General features: G+C 47.5%; 3 protein-coding genes across 19 annotated transcripts; all 3 read right to left on the reverse strand.

Moving 5' to 3' along the window:
• Positions 1-276: 276 nt before the first annotated feature.
• cwc15 (CWC15 spliceosome associated protein homolog) lies at positions 277-2,685 on the reverse strand. 4 transcript variants are annotated; one of them, XM_048995349.1, is made up of 7 exons: positions 2,582-2,685; positions 1,937-2,078; positions 1,668-1,780; positions 1,396-1,487; positions 1,122-1,232; positions 910-1,034; positions 277-740 (listed from the first exon to the last, which is right to left on the reverse strand). In XM_048995349.1, the coding sequence occupies exons 2-7, from the start codon at positions 2,065-2,067 to the stop codon at positions 611-613; spliced, it is 702 nt and encodes a 233-aa protein (XP_048851306.1). In that variant the 5' UTR covers positions 2,068-2,078; positions 2,582-2,685; the 3' UTR covers positions 277-610. The 4 variants fall into 4 exon arrangements, with proteins under 4 accessions (XP_048851306.1, XP_048851303.1, XP_048851304.1 ...); XM_048995346.1 differs by having other exon boundaries at positions 2,571-2,674; XM_048995347.1 differs by having other exon boundaries at positions 1,937-2,081; positions 2,571-2,668.
• Positions 2,686-7,423: 4,738 nt separating this feature from the next.
• fam76b (family with sequence similarity 76 member B) lies at positions 7,424-11,642 on the reverse strand. 4 transcript variants are annotated; one of them, XM_048995321.1, is made up of 11 exons: positions 10,917-11,642; positions 10,296-10,360; positions 9,929-9,983; positions 9,482-9,637; positions 9,219-9,373; positions 9,059-9,109; positions 8,710-8,787; positions 8,496-8,631; positions 8,301-8,402; positions 7,775-8,160; positions 7,424-7,733 (listed from the first exon to the last, which is right to left on the reverse strand). In XM_048995321.1, exons 1-10 carry the CDS (start codon positions 11,001-11,003, stop codon positions 8,071-8,073), a joined length of 975 nt encoding a protein of 324 aa, XP_048851278.1. In that variant the 5' UTR covers positions 11,004-11,642; the 3' UTR covers positions 7,424-7,733; positions 7,775-8,070. The 4 variants fall into 4 exon arrangements, with proteins under 4 accessions (XP_048851278.1, XP_048851281.1, XP_048851280.1 ...); XM_048995324.1 differs by having other exon boundaries at positions 7,428-7,554; XM_048995323.1 differs by having other exon boundaries at positions 7,428-7,596.
• A 1,535-nt stretch (positions 11,643-13,177) lies between these two features.
• Positions 13,178-14,807, reverse strand: LOC125720149 (translation initiation factor IF-2-like). Of its 11 annotated transcripts, none has more exons than XM_048995301.1 (3): positions 14,319-14,807; positions 13,878-14,072; positions 13,178-13,713 (listed from the first exon to the last, which is right to left on the reverse strand). In XM_048995301.1, the coding sequence occupies exons 1-3, from the start codon at positions 14,805-14,807 to the stop codon at positions 13,438-13,440; spliced, it is 960 nt and encodes a 319-aa protein (XP_048851258.1). In that variant the 3' UTR covers positions 13,178-13,437. The 11 variants fall into 11 exon arrangements, with proteins under 11 accessions (XP_048851258.1, XP_048851257.1, XP_048851265.1 ...); XM_048995300.1 differs by having other exon boundaries at positions 13,178-13,662; positions 13,868-14,113; XM_048995308.1 differs by having other exon boundaries at positions 13,178-13,662; positions 13,909-14,072; positions 14,319-14,730.
• Positions 14,808-14,826: the final 19 nt, after the last annotated feature.

Consider the following 14,826-nt stretch of genomic DNA (forward strand, 5'->3'; position numbering starts at 1 on the left):
TTCCACTGACTCTCTTGATACATCTATCCAGCCTTTACAGCCTATTTCAGTGTTAGACAATGAACCTCAGCTGGTTCTTTTATGTAGTAGTACAGGTGTAGCACATATTCCACGAAGTAAGCGAGCTTCACCAACTTTGCTCAAGAGCACCAGATAACAGACAAAATGCCAACAGAAATTAGATCAATTTTGGAATATTGACCCTCATGCTAACATGCCAGTAGAGACTCCATCTCTGCTCAGGTTCTAGAAATCAGTGGATAAAATAAGGCAGGCTTAGGGGGTCAAAAAATGCACTTAAATTTAATAAGATACAAAAACACAAAGAAAAGAATTACAAACCCAGGAACATGGATGTGATCAACCAAAAAAAAATAACAGTTTACAACACAGCTTCCCCTTTCAGTCATATAAACCTACTCGTACTGCATGGGGAAGAGTGACCTGCAGCCACACAGTGTGTTGCAGAATGTATGTACATATCCAGCAGAAGCAGGGTTCAGCTGTACTGCGGTCAAAGGGGAAGCAGACTCGCTGGAACAGGCATGTAACTGCAGGCTAGCCACTGGAGCTCAGGATCACCTCACACTTACGCCAGCATCCTGGCTGCTCATTTCACGTATTTTTCCATAAATTTCTTGTGGAATTCAGACCGCAGGGTATCATTAACGAAACGCTTCTCCCTCTTCGAGTCATCCACACCCTTGGCACAGTTCTTGAAGACTACGTCATCATCCCACCTGGGGAAGGGGGCACAGTAATCTGTTAATACCCATGATACAGATCATTTAGGTTTCTAACAAACTTCCCGAGCTCCAAGATGTGTTTGTGCTGGGTTCCGTCTCTGCAGTGGCAGGGTGTGCTATCGCCTCCTTGGGGCTATCCACCCCCCCCCCCCACAATACATACCTCCTCTTGACGCTGAATGTGCTCTGTGTTTGGCTCGGTTGCTGGCTAGCCAGGTTGAGCAGAGGGTTCCCACTCAGGATGTTCTCCATGCGAATGCGCTCTTCCTCAGCCTTCTGCTCACGTTCCTACACCAAAGAGGACAGGTACCCCAGTGCATGGTGGGAAATGCCCATGACCGTTGGCAGACCAGATCCTTGTGGATTGTAGCCTACCTTGCGTTCCTGCTCCTCTGCACGTTCCTTCTTGATTTTTTCAAGTTCTGCCAGCAGAGCGGCAGTGTCGTCATCATCACTGTCCTCATCTGAAATGTCTTCCTCGTCATCCTACACATACCCACACAGTTGCTTCAGAAAACACTAACTGGACTGACATAGAAGACTCTTACCCTTTGACAGAGTGGTTAAACATTTTACTGTTATTTTTATGCAAGATGTAAATCTGCATTTTTTAAAATTGAGTGCTGGAGGAAACAGTAAGACAGCCTACATCAGTCAGAGGGTCATCTGCATCCAGGTTTGCTGCTGGAATCTGGTCCAAGCGAGGCCTCTTTGATGAAGAGGAGGATGATGTTGTGTGCTCTGAAAGAGAGGAAAAGTGATTTAAAAAAAAAAAGTCTATTCGCTCTAGGCTAGTAAACTGAAAATCTAAAACATTTTTCACTAAATCAGAACAATCTTCAGTTTGCTAAGCTGAGATTTTTCATAAGCACAATGAGCTTCTTCTATGGGAAAGTGATTGTCACAACAACAGGCACTCACCACGGGGCCCCCGCTCCCTGGTCTTCTCACGGACAACTGCACGCTCCCTCTCCTCCAACTCCCGGCGAAAATCCCTCCCACGGATTTCCTCTGGGGCATCCTGGGTGGGCTGTCTGTTTGAGGAGGAAAATAAAATTTCTTAAAAATCACTAACATAACTCCTGTACTGTGAATTGGGCACACCTAGCATAGTACATCCACACACTGAGAAAAAAATAGGAAGCTCTCTTTTTGTCTCTCTCGCATGCGCAGACAGACAGACAGATTACCGGTATTTGATCTTTGTGTGCCCCGGGAGGTCCCGGCTGGAGTACTGCTTGGAGAGGGCGCTCAGATCGCCCTCCCCCTTCCCCCGGCCGCCTCTGGCCGGCTCGAAGGTCGGTCTGGCAGCTGTCGTCATCTCGCCCGCCTCTGCTGGGCGAAAGAAGCTGACGATGAAGGTCCACGTCCAACACCTTGCTTTTTACCGCTATCCGAGCACTTTCACCGCTGGGCGTCTTTAGTGAAGCAGCCCGATCCCGTTTTACCAGGACATTCGATCGTTTGCTGTGGCCATTTACTTGACAGAGTATTTGTTCTATCCACGGCAAACACACGTCTACCTTTGATGGATTGGTCTCCTGACAAATTCACCAACCGTGCTAAAGCAACTTCAAGTAAGGTACTTTAAAACCCACACGCAAGTGATACAAATAAAACTTTCAGTCAAAAAACAGTGAAAACGTGGATCCCGCGAGTTTGTTGACAAGCTAGCTAGTTAGCATTGTTGCGTCAAGCTTAGCGTAGCAAAAGAAGCATCCGCGCGAAATGTAATACAACACCAAAATAAGAACGTTCACATAACATCCAGAAAAACAATAATAATGATAATAAAAAAAGAAAAACATAACATATACTACTTACTGTTTACTCACCGACTGAAGAACCGTGAACACTGTAATATCCCAGATGTCTCCGCGGTCCAGAAGCTCTACGGAAAACGAATCGGGACAAACGTATCTACCTAATAAAAAAACGCGTTTATTATATGTAGTCTTGAGCAGTGATCTTTAGCCTGTCCGTTCACGTATAGAACGCCGTATTAACATGAAACATATATAAAATACATAAATATTTCAAAAATCCATGTGTCCTTTTATTTTTAAATAAATAAATTTCAATAATTAATTAAATGAGCCTGTGATTTGCTAATCCTTTGCGATACATTATCCGGCCTAGCTGATATAGGAAGTAGCCTAGTTCGTCCCGGGAAGGTGTGGAGGTCAGTATTTGGATCCGTAGATTAGCGGAGCAAACACAGCAAAGCGTCATGCTTAAACTCTTACCCCTACGGAACGTCGTCGAGGTATAAACCCTGAAACGGAATACGTCTCGACACAGCACTTTTCCCCTCCTCTATACGTCTCCACGTGGTCTTTTAACTCTCTAGGCATGGTAAAAATGCCGGGGTTTTCGTGGCCTAAAAATACACGTTTAAAAAACCCCGTGTAGCCATGCATTTTTATATGGCAACAAACTACAACTTAGTACTAAGACATACATAGGCTAATACTTTTCTATTCAAGAGCAAAGGGTTCAGTCTGTAATGCATTTTATTGGTTGACATATGATGATATTTCAGCTTTTAATCATAATCAGCGAAGTAAAAAAAAATGGGAAAATTTCAACTTAGATGTTTGTTCTTTTATTTCAAACGCTGAATTAGGCCTATATGTCTGACTTGGAGGAAGTTAAGTAAAAGGAGTGAAGTAGTCACGACCGGAGTGGGACTGAATTTCTGACCGAGTTCAAGCCCCCAGACAGCTGAATATAAACAATTACACTATTATTATATGTTTCTATAAACATATCCATTATCTATTGCACATTGTGTTTGATTTCTTAGATATTATATATATATATATATATATATATATATATATATATATATTATTTAATAAAATTTTTCACTGTAAATTTTTCAGTTTAATGCCTTCTGAAGCAACTCAGATTCTGAATTTTATTTAAAAGAAGTTTAATTTCTCAGCCAATGGCCATGTGACCAAAAATATTTGAATTATCAACTTCTTATAGTTAAATGATGCCAAAAACATTCTTGGAGCCTTTTAATTTAGCATACAGAGTGCCCTCTACTGGATTCTGTCAAATAAGCTGCCAAATATGTAGCCAACTTAGCTTTGTGCTGGTTTAGGTACAGGAAGATGTTTCTGGTGCGTCTGTGTACAGCGGTCCTCCACTTTTTATTTTCACCAAGAAGTGGAGACATTGTACGCGCCACATGAAAAACCACATAAAGCAGGGATCTCAAAGTACCAGGCTGTGACTTATTTGTCAGTCATTATTGAACGTGTGGTACCTTCTGATTGGAAGCATGCTAATATAACGCCCATATTCAAAAAAGGGATAGAAGTAATCCAGCAAACTATAGGCAAATCAGTTTAACTAACATTATTGGGAAAATAATGGTGATCCAAGATGGTAATCCAAGTGAAAATGGTAGATTACCTGGATGCAAATAACATTCTGAGGGATAGCCAGCATGGATTTAGAAGAGGCAGATCTTGTTTAACGAATTTACTTGAGTTCTTTGAGGAAGCTACAAGAGAAATTGATCACAAAAAGGCCTACAATGTCATCTACTTAGATTTCCAGAAGGTCTTCGATGTTGTCCCCCACAAGTGGCTCTTGCTTAAGCTCAAAGCTGCAGGGATTTTAGGAACTGTAGCAGCTTGGATCGAAAACTGATTTACAGACAGGAAGCAGTGAGTAGTTATTAGAGGCACAATGTCACAGTGGGCCTGTATTTATAGTGGGGTACTGCAGGGTTCAATTTTAGGACCACTATTGTTCCTAATTTACATTAATGATATTGACACCAATACATACAGTAAACTGGTTAAATTTGCAGATGACACCAAGGTGCGTGGTGTAGCAGATACTGATCTAGTAACACAGAGGCTACAAAGGGATCTGGATTTAATTAGCGACTGGGCTGATACCTGGCAGATGAAATTTAACATAGATAAATGTAAGGTACAGATATTTTATGGGTTCCACTGAAATAAAGGTAGCTGATTATGAGAAAGATCTCGGTGTGTATGTTGATGCTTCCATGTCCCACTCTCACTAGTGTGGGGAAGCAATAAAAAAGGCCAATAGAATGTTGGGTTACATGTGGAGTTTAAGTCAAGGGAAGTGACGCTACGTTTATATAATTCCTTGGTAAGACCCCACCTAGAATATTGTGTGCGGGTTTGGTCACCATACCTTAAAAAGGTGCAACGCAGGGCTACAAGAATGATTCCTGGTCTTAGAGGAATGTCTTATGAGGAGAGGTTTGCTGAGCTGAATTTGTTTAGCCTCGAGCAAAGGAGACTAAGGGGGGACATGATCCAAGTATATAAGATTCTAACAGGTCTGGATGCTGTTCAGTCAAATGGCTATTTCAATATGAGTTTACTACAACTCGTGGCCATAAGTGAAAATTAGCTGGAGAACATTTTAAAGCGAATTTGAGGAAGCACTTCTTTACACAGCGTGTAGTTAGAGTATGCAATAGTCTTCCTACTAGTGTATTGCAAGCTAAAACCCTGGGTTCCTTTACATCAGAGCTAGATAAGATTTGAACAACTCTGAGCTATTAGTTAAGTTCTCCCCAAACGAGCTTGATGGGCCGAATGGCCTCCTCTTATTTGTAACATTCTTATGTTCTTATATGTCCTGCAGATCAATTTATCACTTTCTACTGAGAATAAGCAGCGTAATATCATTCAGCTTAAGCTGGAAATCTAGCTGAGGCATCCAGGTTATTTGAGTTTGGTAACCCAGGTATACTGTCATTGAAGGGCATTGTTCATCCATCCATCCATCCATTTTTCAAACCACTTAACCTACTGGGTCACGGGGGGTCTGAAGCCTGTTCCAGAAGCAATGGGCACAAGGCAGGGAACAACCGAGAATGGGGGGCCAGCCCATCGCAAGGCACACTCACACACCATGCACACCTACGGGCAATTTAGTAACGGGCATTGTTCATATTAAATTCAATTATTTAAAAATAAATATCTGTTATATAATGAAAATGTTGCTTTAATGGGATGGTATGGGGAACCTGTGGTCTATACTGTGGCTGCGGGTTCAAATTTTCACACGTTCTTCCCATTTCTGCACAGGTTTCCTTCTGCGGTCCAAAGACGTGGAATTAGGTGAACGGGTGTCTTCAAGGTACCCACAGTGTGAGCAGCTGCCCTCTGATGCCCTTGCATGTACCCTGCGTCCTAGTACAGGCCTCAGGCTCACTGCAACCCTACACTGGGCAAGTGATTATGCAAGACGGACGGATATTTCATTGATGGAATTAAAACTAGTGGAGGTTTCTTCTTTACTCATTGGACAAGGCACTATCTGGAAAACCCTGCTCAATTTTTTATTTGTATACTGTCTTAGCACTTGTCTGTGCCCTGTGTACTTGTTTTGTATCCACAAGAATTGCTCCTGGGCTCCATAAAGTTTATTTCATCTAATCCTCGAAAGCATGCCTCGATGGCATGAGGCCATCATCTATCCATCTAGTGGTAAATGTGTGAAATTACACCTAGAAACCATCCTAAAATCATTGAAGCTGCTACTCCGCTATACTCCTGGGCCCTAATATCATTTTACAGCCCCACAGGCTGCAGTGTAACAAAGGAAATCCGGCTATTGTGAAGGCCACAGGGTGCTACAGCTGCTCAAGAACTGAAACACTGACCAGACATTAGGTCTCCGGCCAAGGGCAGATGCCATGGAGAGAAGCTAATCAGTGAAGCAATGCATTGTGGGGGAGCATGGCCAGCAACATGGAAGAATCAATGGGCCATTTCCAGTGCCTGTGTGTGTGGCGATACACGAAGGAGTCCCAACCCAGTGCCCTAGCTCCTCTCAACACATGAACACAGAGGCGCGTCAGTCTCACCGCACACCGCAGAAACTAGGCCAATGAAAGTCTCTCCTCAACGCCATATAACTAAGGGGGCCGGCGCACCCAGACTAAAATCAGGGAGCCCAAAAGAGGCACACAGATGTGTTGTTTTATTAGGTTTAATATTCTCTGAAACACTGCATTTGGAAAAAGTACAAAAGCGCCCCTGCAGGCAGGATGCCATCTTTATAAGAATAGCCCACTAAAAACAGATGCGAGGCTCACCTCCGAAATGGCCTGCACTGCTGCTCTCCACATGCAGCGCTGCTACCAGCTGTCTCCGGACCAGAACGAGGCCACGCAGCCACTCCATGGCAGCGACGTGCCGAGGGGAAGGCGCAGCTCCTCAAACAGCATAAACCTCATGGAGCTACTTGGGCATTTGTGGTTACTCAGGAGCTCCACCCACCACACGCTGCAGATCAGGCCCCAACTGTGCTGCCTGCACCATTGTCACTGGCACGGCCGTCCCCGGGTACAAGCGCCACATTTTATACTGAAGTCATTGAAAATATAAACAAGCTTTCTGCCATCAACATGAACCAGTTGTTTTGCACTGACAAGGGAAATCCATATAAATAAAAATTAAACATTATAAAAAAAAAACAACGGCCATAGGAATATAAAAACTGATCCAGGTTCTGTCCCCAAGGTAATTCAGACAGAAACCTATGTTCCCCTGGCGAGTAATGTTCCAGGTCCTGTTTAACATTTTGTACAACTAAAAAGTTCTCAGAAGCTGGACTACACTGAACCAAGCATAGTCGCTCTGACGACACTCCTTGGGGAAGTCAGTCCAGGCCGGACAGGGCGTCGTCGCTCTGACGACACTCCTCGGGGAAGCCGGACAGGGCGTCGTCGCTCTGATGACACTCCCTCGGGAAAGTCAGTCCAGGCCGGACAGGGCGTCGTCGCTCTGACGACACTCTTTGGGGAGGCCGGACAGGGCGTCGTCGCTCTGACGACACTCTTTGGGGAGGCCGGACAGGGCGTAGTCGCTCTGATGACATTCCCTCGGGAAAGTCAGTCCAGGCCGGACAGGGCGTCGTCGCTCTGACGACACTCTTTGGGGAGGCCGGACAGGGCGTCGTCGCTCTGACGACACTCTTTGAGGAGGCCGGACAGGGCGTCGTCGCTCTGTCGATACTCCTCGGGGAAGCTGGTCCAAGCCAGACAGTCAGCATTGCTCTGACAATACTCCTCTGGAAAGCCGGACCAGACTGGACAGAGCAGCATTGCTTTGATGGGACCCCTTAGGGAAGCCGGACCGGACCACGATGATGCTGGCGTGTTTGAAGGATGAATGCAAGCATTACAGTGTGTGCGTGAGTCGGTGTGAAACAAAGGTGTTGAGCTATGTCCATTAGCAAAGAGAAGAGCGATCGAAACCTCAGAGAGAGGCTCCTTTAGCGAGCACTCGTCACTCCGTCTGGTGGGGGGACGTCATGGTGATAGCAGCGTGCCCCCAGCCCTCTCAATCTTCTTGCCCTTGGAGAGTGCTGCCACTTGCTTGAGCAGCTCCCGGTTCTTGGCCTGTGGTAGAGAGACAGGTTCACACGCGGGCTGGGAGCCAGGTAGGGGGAGAGTGGCGAGCGGTAAGCGGACATGTGGGCACTGTGGCGGGTGGGTATGGGGGACAGTGGGCATGGTGGCAGAGCAGGCACGGGATGTACCTGCTGCTGCTCCATGGCCTCCTTGTGCGCTTTCTCCATGTTGTTCATTTTCAATCTCATGTTGGACTCCTGGTACTGGAAGTCGGCCTTCAGCTCTGTCAGCTTGGAGGAGAGGCAGGATAAACAAGGTCACGATTTATCCAGGACTGTACCTGGATGCGGGGGCCGCTCAGACTGCCTAGGGGAGCCACATACTTTCCTGTCCTTCTCCAGGATGGTCTGGTCTCTCTGCTGCAGCATCCTCTTCAGTGTCATCACCTCTTCCTTCAGCTGGCTGATCAGGATGAAGTTGTCCGTGGTCCCGGAGTCCATGGACTGGGTGATGGACCCGCTGTGGGGGTAGGTGGGCGTGAGAGTGAGCACCACACCGCCTCATCTATCCATGACAAACACAAAAGCCGACACACACCTGTCTCCGTTCGATGGCTTGGTCTCCAGCTTGGCTTTTTTCTTTGGGGTTTCATTCTGAATCGATGAAGACTTATGGCTGAGGAAGAGGAACAAAAGATGGAGAGAGCATACAAAGTTGAGCCAGAGTATCCCATCCCTACCAGATGAGCAAAAACGGTCAACGGTCAACGGTCACCCTTCAAACAGGAACACTGGGGCTCTATTTTTTGACTCTGTATTGAAATTAGCCAGTCTTTCAATGACAAACACGGCAGGCAATAGACTAAACAAGCTAAAAAACACGAAATGATGACGGCTTCAGCAAGGCACATGTTTATAGGGGGAGTGGGGGTGAGGTGTGAGCTCACCTCCGCTTCCACAGGCCCTGGTCCTGCTCTGGACTCAAACTGCTGCTCAGCCTGGGGACAGGAGGGGGGACACACACGGACACACACACACAGGCTTGAATTTAACACAAGGAGGGGATGGTGGGTTGTTTGGGTGGGACACAGTGGAAGATGGGCCTACTTGCGGTGGGAGGCGCTTTGCCGGTGGTGCTCTTTATCGCTGAGCGATGAGGAGTTGGAGTGAGACGAGCTGAGGCCCTTGTGCTGCTCCTTGGTCTTCTGTAGGACGCGCCGGTAGGACAGCGTGCAGAGCCAACAGAGGAGTTTGCCATCCACCTGGTGGAGGGGGGAGAGAGGGAGCAAGACACTCAGTCCCGATCCGCACAAGCTTCGCGCCACACACATGGCCGGTCACCCCGTCAGTCACTGGCAGTCGCGCCGCACCTTCCTCCGGCCCTCCTCCTTGCGGTCGAAGGCGCACTGCTGCTTGCACTGCTCGCAGGGCTGTGGCGGGCCGTACTTCTTCTCCGAGTTGGTGCAGCGCTGGCACTTCGTGCCGATGAAGGCGGCGATGATGTTGCAGTACTGGCACGGCTTGGGCTGAGATACCAGGCGACACCATAACATCACACATCATGCCCCGCGCTCCACCGACACCTCTTACCCCGTGAGGCTACGCTCACTGCCTATGACATACGGAAGGAGCTGAAGAGCTCGACACAAGGTTTTTACAACCTTCAAAGCAAAGTAACAGCAGTCAGACGACATATTTCTGGTACACTCGGGATGGCTCGGGTAACTCTGGACCCTCGACATTCCAGGGATAGAGCCGCAGCACACCCAAAGCCAGGATAAGTGATGCAGCTGTAGAGTGCAGACGGATCCACTTACCGTCCCAAACTGCTTCACGTTCTGAGCACACTTCTTGCAAATTGTGTTCGTTTTGCTTGTAAAAGAAAAAAAGCTGACATGAGATTAAGTCTGAGCCAAACATTGACCATCACAGCACATACCCAGGTAAGGGCTGAACATCACCTGACCCTGAGAAACCAACCAATCAAAACACGGCACAGACATGCAACAGGGACAACATCCTTCACTACCAGTATCTTTCAAGTACTTTAGTGATAAGAAAAAAAATCATATTGGTCTCATACTGTGAGGGAAGGTGTGCCACACAGACATCTTAAATGTCCACAGCCTCTCTACATACCAATGAACACCAAGCTCCCAAACACAGAGGGGGGGCGCCACCTACCTCTCCTGCTGGAACTCCGATCTGCAGTATGTGCATTTCACTATAGGGTGCGCTATCCGGCATTCCTGTTTCAACACAAAAAAGGGCATGTATTTCTTTATGGAGAAGTGCAGATGGAACTGGTTTTGATGCCATGACATCTGCTGCACACATCCGTGATAGGTGCCAGATGGGAATGAATGACACAATATGTGTGCCGCACATGTGGGGGCTGATTCACCGAGTAAGTGAGGGACAACCAGCCACGAACCATCCCGAAAACCCCTGGCCAAAACTCACTCCGGCATCAAGACCCCGGAGCTCCACCCTCACATAATCATTATAGATGATGGTCACTACACACCCTGACAGAAGCATATACACTCTGCCCACCTGTCAGTCAGTGTGCCGGACTGTTTTTACACGGTATGTGTAAAAGCACCACACAAGTGAGGGGGCACAGAGAAAACACCCTCACTCTCTCACACACACAAACACGTACACATGACCCCCACAGCACCCTCACACGCAGAAACCCACATACGGGCAGAGAACCCTCTGAAACACACACAGCACTCCCAATGTGCCATACATAAAGAAGAACAAACACACACACACACATCCTCATACACAGTCGCTCACCTTGCACAGCTGCTGTCCCTGCGAAAGCTCCTCAAACGGGTACCGCTGGTTACACTTAGTACACGCGTACAGAGCCGTTGTCGCCATCCTCACAGGCGCAGCTCAAAGAGATGGAGCGATGCAAATAGTGAACCCAATAACCAGGCAGCGCTAGCTATTAAAAGTGAACCCGATAGCAAGGAATCGCTAACTAGTAAAACGGTAAACCCGATAACCAGGCAGCATTCATTAGTCAGTCAGCCATATCAGCACACTAGAGCTACGTGAAATGTTTATCACTTAAATGTTCAGAGAACTGCTGTCTAAAAGGTCAGTACATATTCCGCTGTGTTAAGGAACTCTGAAGCTCTTCCAAGCCTTTTCTCATTTCTTCCCCAGTTTCTTTTCCTCTATTCTTCCCTTCTTCTTTTCTTTCCTTTTTTTCTGTTTCCGCGTCGTCATCTGGACCGGATGTGACCGACATTCATAAAGGATGATGTCGCGAGCCAATCAGGGCGAACTACAGAGAGGTGGGACTTTCTAGATTTAAACGTAACGTCCAATAAGAGAGCAAATCACACTCCCCATTTCAAAATCCTATTGGTATCTTTGTCATATTTTTTTTGACGACATGAATCCCATGTGCCACTTCCTTACGCCTTATGGAAATATCCGCTTGGATAGAGTTATCTAGCCTGTATAGGAAACAATATTAATCTACAAATAAGTAGAATGAATTAAGTTAATATAAGTCAGTATTATGAACGGCAGTGCTTAAGCAAGTAAACACGAAGTCCGGCGCAATATCTGGCAGGTTTTGACATGAAACCGTAATACTTATGTCAGCTGGTGATTAGCACCCTCGCTCTTTCTGGCCTTCTAGCTTCAGAAAACAGACTTTTTGTTTTTTTTAACGGCCTACCAAGTTTTACCAGGAAACAAATTGAAAATGACCTGAATTGTAATGTATTATAAATAATATATACAACAATACAATTAACCGCGAATGACGCGACTTGTCGTTTGCTCAATAGGGGAAATTATTGTGCCTGACTTCATTTGAAGCAAAATAGATGGACTCGAGTTTGGAATGGAACTGTACAGAACATTAATTTAATATATTTGGGGGAATTAGTGGGTCTACCAGTGAAACTCACCCTCTTTCCCCGGGTAAGCATATGCATCGTAAAATTGCGATACCCAGATAGCAACAATGATAAATGCCCATTCTAAGACACCAAAGCCTGCAAAATGTCATGCTAACAAACGTTGAAGGGTATAAACCTCAGTCATGTCGTTATTCAAAAACTAATAAAAATATTGTCTACAAACAGACTTTGTGTGCTGCTACCAGGGATTGTTTGTAAAATTACTAAACTAACAAGCAGTGGAACATTTGTACAAAATCTGAATGTTGCTGGATGTCTTGGCACACCTCTTGTTCGATTACAGATTATTTATATACAATTAAGTGGCAATTTGAACCACCAGCTGTCATTTGAAATTGCTGTTTGCTTTCTGGGGTTATATGTGCCTTTCACATATATATTTATTTACTTATCATGAAATAAAGCTTTCAGGGGACTAGCAAACAATCAGTTTAATTGATTTAAATCTCATTATCATCTTCATCTGACAGCATGCCGGACAGGGCAGATCAAGCCTTTCTTTCTTAAGCCATAGACCAGGGATACTGAGTTATTTTTCCCCAGGGTCAAAATTTCATTAGCCAGTCAAAGCCAGAGTCCATGGGGGAGTGGAGACCAATAAGTAGATTTCATCAGCTGGGGGAGGGGATTCTATTTGGTACAGTTTTAGGGGCTGTGGATAATCCTGTGGTGCAGATTATATTTGTGCAGATGTGGACCGGAGTCTGCCGTTTGAGGACCCCTGCCATAGACTAGACTAACACAAATCGTTTAGAGGCATATTAAACATTCCCAAGCCAGCTGGGGGATTGGCGGGCTACGTTTCCTGGATCAGTCTGGCAACTATAGTCCAACACAGATCCCAATGAAATATAGCAAAAAGATACCGAGTGCCCTGCTCAGAATTGGGCTACTGGAACCCACCCCTGGATCCAGACGTCGGACGGGTCGGCACCTGGCAAGCACCCACTGATGGCCTGGCCGGGCTCGCGGTGTCCTGTGGTGTCCACTGGACCTGCCCAGATCCGGGGCCATATTACATAAACTTCCTGTCTTAAGTATTATACTAAGATTAGAAGACCATAAGATGGACATCATCCCAGTTTGGTATTACAGAAGCAAATTCTAACTAAATTCAAGAATCAGAATCAGAGTTGATTTATTGGCCAGGTACAACTGCAAGAACTAGGAATTTGTTTTGGAGGTATTGATGCATTTACATATAAGAGCAAAGAACATGAATTAAGCAAAACATAAGTAGAAATAAAATAACAGAATAATGGAATAAAATAGTGCAAGCAGGGCAATATGATTATAAGCATATCAAGTGCTTTCTGTGACTCGTTATACATTCTGCATTGAGCGAAGCCGTACATGATCCTGGCTTCTGTGATTCATGTTTTATGGAAATCAGAAATAAGTGATTTGATATTGGCACCTGACAGTCTTCTATGCAGCTCTGGGAAGGGAAGGGTTCTTATCGAGTCAGGGGGTTGCAGTGAGGGGCAACTGCTGATGGTGTGATGTGCCATATAGAGCAAGAAAAGGTGATGAAGCGTCATACGCCTCCCATACGGCCTGGATGAAGGCATCTGCCCCAAGCGGGACTCCCATATGGCCTGGATGAAGGCATCTGCCCCAAGCGGGACTCCCATATGGCCTGGATGAAGGTGTCTGCCTCAGCTGGGACTCCCATACGGTCTGGATGAGGGCGTCTGCCCCCGCTGGGACTCCCATACGGTCTGGATGAGGGCGTCTGCCCCCGCTGGGACTCCCATACGGTCTGGATGAGGGCGTCTGCCCCAGCTGGGACTCCCATACGGCCTGGATGAAGGCGTCTGCCCCAGCTGGGACTCCCATACGGCCTGGATGAAGGCGTCTGCCCCAGCTGGGACTCCCATACGGCCTGGATGAAGGCGTCTGCCCCAGCTGGGACTCCCATACGGTCTGGATGAGGGCGTCTGCCCCCGCTGGGACTCCCATACGGTCTGGATGAGGGCGTCTGCCCCAGCTGGGACTCCCATACGGCCTGGATGAGGGCGTCTGCCCCAGCTGGGACTCCCATACGGCCTGGATGAGGGCGTCTGCCCCCGCTGGGACTCCCATACGGTCTGGATGAGGGCGTCTGCCCCAGCTGGGACTCCCATACGGTCTGGATGAGGGCGTCTGCCCCCGCTGGGACTCCCATACGGTCTGGATGAGGGCGTCTGCCCCCGCTGGGACTCCCATACGGTCTGGATGAGGGCGTCTGCCCCAAGCGGGACTCCCATATGGCCTGGATGAGGGCGTCTGCCCCAAGCGGGACTCCCATACGGCCTGGATGAGGGTGTCTGCCCCAGCTGGGACTCCCATATGGCCTGGATGAAGGTGTCTGCCCCAGCTGGGACTCCCATACGGTCTGGATGAGGGCGTCTGCCCCCGCTGGGACTCCCATACGGTCTGGATGAAGGCGTCTGCCCCCGCTGGGACTCCCATACGGCCTGGATGAAGGCGTCTGCCCCCGCTGGGACTCCCATACGGTCTGGATGAGGGAGTCTGCCCCCGCTGGGACTCCCATACGGTCTGGATGAGGGCGTCTGCCCCCGCTGGGACTCCCATATGGTCTGGATGAGGGTGCCTGCCCCCGCTGGGACTCCCATACGGTCTGGATGAGGGTGTCTGCCCCCGCTGGGACTCCCATATAGCATGGATGTGGCTGCCAGGTCCAGGTGAGAGCTTGATTTGAAGCGGCGCTGTCCGTTCTAGTCCTATAGTTCACCATCATACTGAAGCATCACACCCTG

The sequence above is a fragment of the Brienomyrus brachyistius genome, chromosome 24 (genome assembly GCF_023856365.1).
Source record: "Brienomyrus brachyistius isolate T26 chromosome 24, BBRACH_0.4, whole genome shotgun sequence".
NCBI classification, from domain to species: Eukaryota; Metazoa; Chordata; class Actinopteri; order Osteoglossiformes; family Mormyridae; genus Brienomyrus; species Brienomyrus brachyistius.